The 11,455-nt window shown below is 51.2% G+C and overlaps 1 protein-coding gene across 1 annotated transcript in view; it reads left to right on the top strand.

The window, feature by feature from the left end:
- LOC134968791 (glucose-6-phosphate isomerase-like) overlaps positions 1 to 11,213 on the top strand; it is a gene marked incomplete at its 5' end in the record, with an annotated part of 98,257 nt that extends 87,044 nt beyond the window's left edge. Inside the window, one exon of the mRNA XM_063944274.1 lies at positions 11,184 to 11,213. Within this exon, the coding sequence (XP_063800344.1) occupies positions 11,184 to 11,213 (30 nt within the window). The remainder of the gene's footprint in view (positions 1 to 11,183) is intronic.
- Positions 11,214 to 11,455: the final 242 nt, after the last annotated feature.

Genomic DNA, 11,455 nt, shown 5'->3' on the forward strand with positions numbered 1-11,455 from the left:
TTCCCCCTCATTGCAATACTGTGGCACTGTCGGATCTAAGAGCTCCAACGTAAACTTGCTTGTGAAGATTAAGACATTATTTTTAGGGATAGCTAGAAAAGTAGTAATTGCCATTGATCCATATTCTTAATCACTTTCTTCATTGTTCTCATTGTTATTTTCTTTTTCTTGGAATATGCACATATCTGTGATTAGATTGATCGACCCATTAAATTATTGAATGTTCCAGTGTATTGTGAGCTGTATCTGTAGCTGTTAATGCACCGTTATAATTGTGATTGTCCAAATTTACTAAATAAATGATCACCATCTTTAATCCAGAGTTCTTTGCAGCTCAATAAAGTAAACATCCTGTTAGAATTGCTGTTAGTACATTACTGTTGCATATCAATCTATCCTACCTCTCTGAGCAAGGTAAAAAGAACAAGGTACAGAGGGAAAACATCTTAGGGAAAGGGACTGTCACATAGCCACGGATCATCTGTGATACGTCTTCCAACCACTTAGCTATACCTGACCACCCTGTGGTGTTACAGAAATACTTTGGAATAAGGTGCCATAAACTGATAAAACAAAACTGTCTGGTCACAAGCGTGACCATTTCTGCCCCCTTTAGTTATGTCCCCAGTAGTTGTGCCCCCCAGTAGCTGGGCCACCTGTAGCTGTGCCCCCAGTAGCTATGCCCCCAGCAGTAGATTTGTCCCTGTCACTGTGCCCCTTGTCGCTGTGCCCCCTGTAGCTGTGCCCCCAATAGCTGTGCCCCCAATAGCTGTGCCCCCTAGTAGCCACTTACAAACACAAAAAATAAACAAGCAACAATACTTACCAGCCCCGCTCCTGCTCCCGACCGCTGCTGCTCTGTCTGGCCTCCTGCGACTCCTCTTTATGGGAGAGACGTCATGACATCTCTCCCATAGCAGCGCAGCACAGACACTAGAGGTCAATTATGACCTCTAGTGTCTGACGATGGAACCGGCTGCAGCGGGCGTCCACACAGCCCACGGCGCCTGCTGCAGTCGGGGAGCGGGGTGCGGGTAGGCGGCGGGCGCCTGCGGGGTGACTGCGGCTGCAGCGCCCCGGGCGCAGGCACTGCTTGCCCGCACCAAGAAACGCTTCTGCCTGTGGGTGTTATGAAAACTATGGTCTGCATGCAAAAAAATAATAGACAAGTCTTATTGCCATCCGAGGAGCAAGGATATCCTGCGCTGGATTATTCAACGCATTCCGGATGCGTTAGAGTATCCCCAAAGTACAGGTGATTAAGATTAAGATTGAGTCCACAGTGGACAGACTTAGCCACGAAAAACACATCATAAGAGCAAAGTACATACTATACGTGAAATATAATGTAAAATGGAGGAAAATGCGTACAAAGGTAAATGTCAGGTCCGATACGAGTGACCTGCACCACGCGTAGTAATGCTTAACCTGCGACTTTAAGTTTATACCATACTTACCTACTCTCCCGGAAGCTGCCGGAGGCTCCCGTTTTTTGGGGTAGCCCCCCCGCACCCCCGGAAGAGTGGGCAGGTCTCCCGCATCTTGCTCGCACCCTAGTGATGCGGGCAGGATGGAGAGATAACCTCCCACATTCGCGTGTCCGTCGGGTGGAGAAGAGGTTAAAATGATGCAAATCTCGTCATTTTAGCCCCGCCCCTTCCCGCGGACCCGCAAATCGCGGCATTTCCCGATGGGGGGGGCTTAGTGATGTCACAGTCCGGCCCCGCCCCCCGAAGACACCTGCAGCGTCTCCTCTCCGGGCTTCTCCTGGAGAGGAGAAATACAATGTAGGTAAGTATGCTTTATACCAGAGGTTCTCAAACTCGGTCCTCAGGACCCCACACAGTGCATGTTTTGCAGGTCTCCTCACAGAATCGCAAGTGAAATAATTAGCTCCACCTGTGGACCTTTTAAAATGTGTCAGTGAGTAATTAATACACCTGTGCACCTGCTGGGTTACCTGCAAAACATGCACTGTGTGGGCTCCCGAGGACCGAGTTTGAGAACCTCTGCTTTATACCAATTGCTTTGCAGCAAAAATACTAACATTAAGTCCCTAATACACTAGGGGGTAAATTTACTAAGGTGGGAGATTTTTAGAACTGGTGATGTTGCCCATGGCAACCAATCAGATTCTACTTACCATTTATCTAGCTGCTTCTAGCAGATAATACATATAATCTGATTGGTTGCTATGGGCAACATCACCAGTTCTAAAAATCTCCCACCTTAGTAAATTTACCCCTATGGGGGTAATTCTGAGTTGATCACAGCAGCAAATTTGTTAGCAGTTGGGCAAAATCATGTGCAGTGCAGGTGGGGCAGATATAACATATGCAGAGACTTAGATTTGGGTGGGTTATATTGTTTCTGTGCAGGGTAAATACTGGCTGCTTTATTTTTACACTGCAAATTAGATTTCAGTTTGAACACACCCCACCCAAATCTAACTCTCTCTGCACATGTTACATCTGCCCCACCTGCAGTGCACATGGTTTTGCCCAACTGCCAACAAATTTGCTGCTGCGATCAACTCTGAATTAGGCCCTATGAGCAGAATTTAATTAGCAGCTGTAAATTACCGCGGGCTACTTGATCCCATGTAGCGATCCAATTAGCCTGGAAGCCAGGAGTTATTGGGGATTTATTTTCACCTTCCTCAGGACGTGTCTCTGATAGCGCATGAATCGGTAACCCATTAACGCCGGTTAAAAAGTTAATTTAATGTGCGTTGACAAGGCTATCTGGGGAAATCAGGAGTGCAGTTGAAAAGAGGGGGAGGGGGGGCCTCAGGCTATAACAGCCGAGGCTACCTAGCGTTTTCACCCGTGGTACATTTTGCCACGGTAATTGAATTCCCCCTCTATGCGAGCTAAGATGCAAAGTTGGAAAAAAAGTGCACCGCATGGGAATCGTGCCGGACGGGTGTGACAACACATCTGTGTGTCTGCCAAATGGTACTGACGTGCATTATCACTACCATTAAAGCAGAATGACGCGCTTGCGGCAATGCCTCACGCCTGAAGTCCTCGTCTATCCAGACCCTCTCCCCAATCACCACACTGAGGGGCACAGCTATTAACCATCGGTCCTAGACCTGATCATTATAATTTCCATATCCCCGCTACTCACGCCAATAAATTATGATTCGCCCGAATATATTAAAAATACACCAGCAGGGACAGCGACTGCAGTGTGTAATAAGAGGTCCCCGGCTGCATGCATTCGGGGGATACTTATTTGCAGGTGCTGCCCAAAACACCAAGGGGGGGACGACCCGCAAATAATGGCCCCTTGTCATGGTCATTATCTCTAGCCACATTCATGAATCACTTTTCCTTTTTCCATCCTTCCTCTCACTCATCTGCTGTGTGTCACTGGGACTGCAGCTGAAAATATGATGACGTGTTCCTGATCGTATATGTAAGAGCAGGAAAGTATGCAATCTCAGAAGTGACAGAGGGGAATGGAGGCAGCAGGAAGCTACAGGCTGAGAGTTATATAGTGGGAGGAGCAGGGTCCCCAGCAGCACAGAGTATATCAGGAGATGAGTGATGTGTCAGTGAGGACAGGGCTGCATGTGACAGGGGCAGTGACATGATGTGAGGAGGGGAATGGAGGCAGCAGGAAGCCACAGACTGAGAGTTATATAGTGGGAGGAGCAGGGTCCCCAGCAGCACAGAGTATATCAGGAGATGAGTGATGTGTCAGTGAGGACAGGGCTGCATGTGATAGGGGCAGTGACATGATGTGAGGAGGGGAATGGAGACAGCAGGAAGCCGCAGACTGAGAGTTATATAGTGGGAGGAGCAGTGTCCCCAGCAGCACAAAGTATATCAGGAGATGAGTGATGTTCAAGTAAGGACAGGGCTGCATGTGACAGGGGCAGTGACATGATGTGAGGAGGGGAATGGACGCAGCAGGAAGCCACAGACTGAGAGTTATATAGTGGGAAGAGCAGGGTGCCCAGCAGTACAGAGTATATCAGGAGATGAGTGATGTGTCAGTGAGGACAGGGCTGCATGTGACAGGGGCAGTGACATGATGTGAGAAGGGGAATGGAGGCAGCAGGAAGCCACAGACTGAGAGTTATATAGTGGGAGGAGCAGTGTCTCCAGCAGCACAGAGTATATCAGGAGATGAGGGATGTGACAGTGAGGACAGGGCTGCATGTGACAGGGGCAGTGACATGATGTGAGAAGGGGAATGGAGGCAGCAGGAAGCCACAGACTGAGAGTTATATAGTGGGAGGAGCAGGGTCCCCAGCAGCACAGAGTATATCAGGAGATGAGTGATGTGTCAGTGAGGACAGGGATGCATGTGACAGGAGCAGTGACATGATGTGAGGAGGGGTATGGAGGCAGCAGGAAGCCACAGACTGAGAGTTATATAGTGGGAAGAGCAGGGTGCCCAGCAGTACAGAGTATATCAGGAGATGAGTGATGTGTCAGTGAGGACAGGGCTGCATGTGACAGGGGCAGTGACATGATGTGAGGAGGGGAATGGAAGCAGCAGGAAGCCACAGACTGAGAGTTATATAGTGGGAGGAGCAGGGTCCCCAGCAGCACAGAGTATATCAGGAGATGAGTGATGTGTCAGTGAGGACAGGGCTGCATGTGACAGGGGCAATGACATGATGTGAGGAGGAGAATGGAGGCAGCAGGAAGCCACAGACTGAGAGTTATATAGTGGGAGGAGCAGGGTCCACAGCAGCACAGAGTATATAAGGAGCAGGCCCGGCGACAGGGGGGGTCAAAGGGGACACCCGTCCCGGGCCCCGCCGTTGTTAGGGGCCCCAAGGTCCAGGCAGCGGGCAGCAGCAGCTGCAGTTCATCACAACTGTCAAAAAAAAACAGTTTGCTCCCGGCAACGCGGATTCGCGGTCCGGCCGCTGCGCTGTGATTTAAGTGTGTGTTTGTTTGCGTGCGCCCCCCCCCCCGAGTCCCGTGTGCTGTTCAACCCCTCAGTGCCCTGTGATTGATGTGTATTTGCGTGCGTGCGCCCCCCCCTCCTTCTCTCCCGAATCCTGTGTGCTGCTCACCCCTCAGTGCCCTGTTCACCCATCAGTGCCCCCAGGTCACCTGTTATCCTGCCAACCAGTCCCCAGCCAGGAAGCTCGGCCACACAGGTCACCTGTTATCCTGCCAGCCAGTCCCCAGCCAGGACCGCCCCTCCAGCGTCCTCACCGCACGCTGCCTCCCTGTCTCTCTCTGCTGTGTGAGTGAGGAGCCGGACTGAGGCACGGAGCGCACAGCAGGAGCTGCCAGGACAGGACAGACAGAGTACTGCGGCCTGTGGGAAATGGGGAGGCGAGCCTGGTGAATTAGTGCGGCTGTGTCAGTGTGTTGCTGCAGCAGCAAGCAGGGTAAGGCTTTTGCATTTCATAAATCATAATACATGTTTATGTATAGGAAATGGGATTTGGGTTTGGGTTAGGGCTTTAGGATTAGTTTGGGGCGGGATGCAGGCAGGCAGGCACATTATGCATGCATATGCATTCTGCACATGGATGCATCTGCATGCATGTGCGTGTCCTGTGGATAATATGGGTCCCTGTCCTGTTTCCTGGGGGTGCGGATGGTGGGGAGTGGGGGGGTGGGGGGCCCGCAGAGATATCAGTGTACAGGGCCCCAAAATTTCTGTTGCCGGCCCTGATAAGGAGATGAGTGATGTGTCAGTGAGGACAGGGCTGCATGTGACAGGGGCAGTGACATGATGTGAGGAGGGGTATGGAGGCAGCAGGAAGCCACAGACTGAGAGTTATATAGTGGGAGGAGCAGGGTCCCCAGCAGCACAGAGTATATCAGGAGATGAGTGATGTGTCAGTGAGTACAGGGCTGCATGTGACAGGGGCAGTGACATGATATGAGGAGGGGAATGGAGGCAGCAGGAAGCCACAGACTGAGAGTTATATAGTGGGAGGAGCAGGGTCCCCCAGCAGCACAGAGTATATCAGGAGATGAGTGATGTGTCAGTGAGGACAGGGCTGCACGTGACAGGGGCAGTGACATGATGTGAGGAGGGGAATGGAGGCAGGAAGCCACAGACTGAGAGTTATATAGTGGAAGGAGCAGGGCACCCAGCAGCACAGAGTATATCAGGAGATGAGTGATGTGTCAGTGAGGACAGGGCTGCATGTGATAGGGGCAGTGACATGATGTGAGGAGGGGAATGGAGGCAGCAGGAAGACACAGACTGAGAGTTATATAGTGGAAGGAGCAGGATCCCTGCAGCACAGAGTATATCAGGAGATGAGTGATGTGTCAGTGAGGACAGGGCTGCATGTGACAGGGGCAGTGACATGATGTGAGGAGGGGAATGGAGGCAGCAGGAAGCTACAGACTGAGAGTTATATAGTGGAAGGAGCAGGATCCCAGCAGCACAGAGTATATCAGGAGATGAGTGATGTGTCAGTGAGGACAGGGCTGCATGTGATAGGGGCAGTGACATGATGTGAGGAGGTTAATGGAGGCAGCAGGAAGCCACAGACTGAGAGTTATATAGTGGGAGGAGCAGGGTCCCCAGCAGCACAGAGTATAGCAGGAGATGAGTGATGTGTCAGTGAAGACAGGGCTGCATGTGACAGGAGCAGTGACATGATGTGAGGAGGGGAATGGAGGCAGCAGGAAGCCACAGACTGAGAGTTATATAGTGGGAGGAGCAGGGTCCCCAGCAGCACAGAATTTTTCAGGAGATGAGTGATGTGTCAGTGAGGACAGGGCTGCATGTGACAGGGGCAGTGACATGATGTGAGGAGGGGAATGGAGGCAGCAGGAAGCCACAGACTGAGAGTTATATAGTGGGAGGAGCAGGGTCCCCAGCAGCACAGAGTATATCAGGAGATGAGTGATGGGTCAGTGAGGACAGGGCTGCATGTGTCAGGGGCAGTGACATGATGTGAGGAGATGAATGGAGGCAGCAGGAAGCCACAGATTGAGAGTTATATAGTGGGAGGAGCAGGGTCCCCAGCAGCACAGAGTATATCAGGAGATGAGTGATGTGTCAGAGAGGACAGGGCTGCATGTGACAGGAGCAGTGACATGATGTGAGGAGGGGAATGGAGGCAGCAGGAAGCCACAGACTGAGAGTTATATAGTGGGAGGAGCAGGGTCCCCAGCAGCACAGAGTATATCAGGAGATGAGTGATGTGTCAGTGAGGACAGGGCTGCATGTGACAGGAGCAGTGACATGATGTGAGGATGGGAATGGAGGCAGCAGGAAGCTACAGACTGAGAGTTATATAGTGGAAGGAGCAGGGTCCCAGCAGCACAGAGTATATCAGGAGATGAGTGATGTGTCAGTGAGGACAGGGCTGCATGTGACAGGGGCAGTGACATGATGTGAGTAGGGGAATGGAGGCAGCAGGAAGTCACACACAGAGTTATATAGTGGGAGGAGCAGGGTCCCCAGCAGCACAGAGTATATCAGGAGATGAGTGATGTGTCAGTGAGTACAGGGCTGCATGTGACATGATTTGAGAAGGGGAATGGAGGCAGAAGGAAGACACAGACTGAGAGTTATATAGTGGGAGGAGCAGGGTCCCCAGCAGCACAGAGTATATCAGAAGATGAGTGATGTGTCAGTGAGGACAGGGCTGCATGTGACAGGGGCAGTGACATGATGTGAGGAGGGGAATGGAGGCAGCAGGAAGCCACAGACTGAGAGTTATATAGTGGGTGGAGCAGGGTCCCCAGCAGCACGGAGTATATCAGGAGATGAGTGATGTGTCAGTGAGGACAGGGCTGCATGTGACAGGGGCAGTGACATGATGTGAGGAGGGGAATGGAGGCAGCAGGAAGCCACAGACTGAGAGTTATATAGTGGGTGGAGCAGGGTCCCCAGCACAGACTTACCTACATTTTGGCTGCTCTCTGCGGGAGAGAGCAGCCAGGTCAGCTCAGAGGGCGGGCAGGGGAGGCTGTGACGTCGTGGAGGGGGTGGGCCGGAGGCGGAACGGGGTGGAGAAAGGGCGGAGCAAGGGTGGGGTCATGATGATGCCTCTTTTAAGCCACGCCCCCGCTCTGTAATGCCGCGATCACCGGCATTACACTGCAGGGGGCGTGGCTATGATGACGCAATTCAGCAAGAATCGCGTCATCAACTGCCCGGACCGCCCACTTTACACACTAAGTGGGCGGACGGGCAGGGGGGTCCCCACGAATCGGGAGACTTGCCTGCTCTTCCGGGGGGCCGGGAGGGTCACCCGATTTTCGGGAGCCTCCCGGCCATTCCGGGAGAGTAGGCAAGTATGCCCCAGCAGCACAGAGTATATCAGGAGATGAGTGATGTGTCAGTGAGGACAGGGCTGCATGTGACAGGGGCAGTGACATGATGTGAGGAGGGGAATGGAGGCAGCAGGAAGCTACAGACTGAGAGTTATATAGTGGAAGGAGCAGGATCCCAGCAGCACAGAGTATATCAGGAGATGAGTGATGTGTCAGTGAGGACAGGGCTGCATGTGACAGGGGCAGTGACATGATGTGAGGAGGGGAATGGAGGCAGCAGGAAGCCACAGACTGAGAGTTATATAGTGGGAGGAGCAGGGTCCCCAGCAGCACAGAGTATATCAGGAGATGAGTGACGTGTCAGTGAGGATAGAGCTGCATGTGACAGGGGCAGTGACATGATGTGAGGAGGGGAATGGAGGCAGCAGGAAGCCACAGACTGAGCGTTATATAGTGGGTGGAGCAGGGTCCCCAGCACAGACTTACCTACATTTTGGCTGCTCTCTGCGGGAGAGAGCAGCCAGGTCAGCTCAGAGGGCGGGCAGGGGAGGCTGCGACGTCGTGGAGGGGGTGGGCCGGAGGCGGGACGGGGCGGGGAAAGGGCGGAGCAAGGGTGGGGTCATGATGATGCCTCTTTTAAGCCACGCCCCCGCTCTGTAATGCCGCGATCACCGGCATTACACTGCAGGGGGCGTGGCTATGATGACGCAATTCAGCAAGAATCGCGTCATCAACTGCCCGGACCGCCCACTTTACACACTAAGTGGGCGGACGGGCAGGGGGGTCCCCACGAATCTGGAGACTTGCCTGCTCTTCTGGGGGGCCGGGAGGGTCACCCGATTTTCGGGAGCCTCTCAGCCATTCCGGGAGAGTAGGCAAGTATGCCCCAGCAGCACAGAGTATATCAGGAGATGAGTGATGTGTCAGTGAGGACAGGGCTGCATGTGACAGGGGCAGTGACATGATGTGAGGAGGGGAATGGAGGCAGCAGGAAGCTACAGACTGAGAGTTATATAGTGGAAGGAGCAGGATCCCAGCAGCACAGAGTATATCAGGAGATGAGTGATGTGTCAGTGAGGACAGGGCTGCATGTGACAGGGGCAGTGACATGATGTGAGGAGGGGAATGGAGGCAGCAGGAAGCCACAGACTGAGAGTTATAAAGTGGGAGGAGCAGGGTCCCCAGCAGCACAGAGTATATCAGGAGATGAGTGATGTGTCAGTGAGGACAGGGCTGCATGTGACAGGGGCAGTGACATGATGTGAGGAGGGGAATGGAGGCAGCAGGAAGCCACAGACTGAGCGTTATATAGTGGAAGGAAGCAGAACTGTTGAGAAACCTTGTGAAATATATATACGGTTAGATTATGATAATCAATGTCCCTTTATTTTAAAAATACAGTAGTTTTTATATTCACATTTTTATACTACCAGTAAATGTTTATGTTTGGCTATCACAACATACATGCAAGGGTGAGCTATAGCCATAGAGTAATCCATCGACTGCTCTGGGGCCCTGTCTTGTGATGGAAAACTGTGCCTAAAGTACGAACTTGATATGTATCCATACCATATTAATCCAGGTACAGGCTGAGTCTCCCATATCCAGCATGCTTGGGACCAGAAGTATTTTATATTTCACATTTTTCAGTCTTTTGGAATATTTGGATACCTTAATGAGATATCTCGGGGTGGGCCCAAATCTTAACGCAAAATTCATTTATGTTTCATATACACTTAATATACACACAGCCTGAAGGTTTTTTAATACAATATTTTGTGCATGAAATAAAGTTTGTGCGCACTGAACCATCAGAAAGGAAAGATATCGATGCACTCAAAAAAATTGTGATTTCATAATATTTTGGATATGGGAAACTCAACCTGTAATTATCTGGTTTGAAAAAAAAAGTACGAATAACAAACATGGGCTCAGATTTATCAAGCCTTGGAGAGTGATAAATTGCACAGTGATAAAATACCAGCCAATCAGCTCCTAACTGTCATGTAACAGGCTGTGTTTAAAAATGATAGGAACTGATTGGTTGGTATTTTATCACCATGTAATTTATCACTCTCCAAGGCTTGATAAATCTGGGCATTGATGTCTACAATTTCACTAATGTGTCCCATTGCTTCTAATACCATTAATAGCCTGTCTACTGATTGGGATGGAGCAGATATTTGGCCTAATTCAGACCTGATCGTAGCCGTACAAAATACGATCAGCCACCCTGACATGCGGGAGTAATCCGCGCCGCATGTTTGGCCCTCCCCCCACCGTACAGGTACAAAGCATCACACGGCGGCAATGCTTTTGTACCTGAAAAGTAGGTCCCTACCAGCGCAGCCCATGCGCGCTGGCTGGGAGCTACTCGTCGCTCTCCGGGACTCAGCGGCTGCTTGTGACGTCACGCAGCCGCCGTGGCCAGCCACCGCGCACGGTCCGTGCACACCTGCATTGCCCGGACCACGGCCCAATGGGGCCGGCCAGCCCCATTCCGGCCAGGGGACGCCTCTGTCATTCAGGCAGAGGCGATCGCTGGGCTGAGATGCTGATAGCAACTCTGGCATGCGCTGGCACACTGCGGCGCCAGCGCAGTTCAGACCTGATCGCCCGCTGTGCGAAAACACACAGCAGCGATCCGGTCTGAATTAGGCCCATTGTGATGGCTTTTTGGTGGTCCTGTCACCATTTTTGCTATGGGGCCGGAAAAATGTTAAGTTGATCTCTCGCATGTTTGTTTGCCATTGTGATTACTTTACCATTTGTATTCCCGACGGTGCGCGTTTCACTCAGTTCTCCGTCACGTCAGGCCTGTGACTAACAGTGAATAACATTGACAGCCGTTTTCGTAAAAAATACGATTTTATTTACAACTGAACAGCGTGTCCCAGTATTATTACTTCTGAACTGAATTTTTCTTCTAACACTTAATAAATCACGTTCTCCTTTCAGGTTCTAGATGTCTGCTTAAACGTACTCTGATCTGAATTTGATGTCTTGCCACTGGTTTGGTTGATGGCTATTCTTATCACACATCCATATAACATTTCTTACACCGTTCTGATGATATAGCAGCCTGTTATTAGATGCCTTACAGCACACATTTTCTGTCAGATTAGGTGTCCTTTTAGCGGAGACGTGACAAGTCCTCTTTAAATAATCTTTGCGTCGAAGGCTTTTCAATAGCTGCTGATAGATGCACTTTAATTAGCAGTGACTGAACC

Source organism: Pseudophryne corroboree, chromosome 11 (assembly GCF_028390025.1).
Source record: "Pseudophryne corroboree isolate aPseCor3 chromosome 11, aPseCor3.hap2, whole genome shotgun sequence".
Lineage (NCBI taxonomy): Eukaryota > Metazoa > Chordata > Amphibia > Anura > Myobatrachidae > Pseudophryne > Pseudophryne corroboree.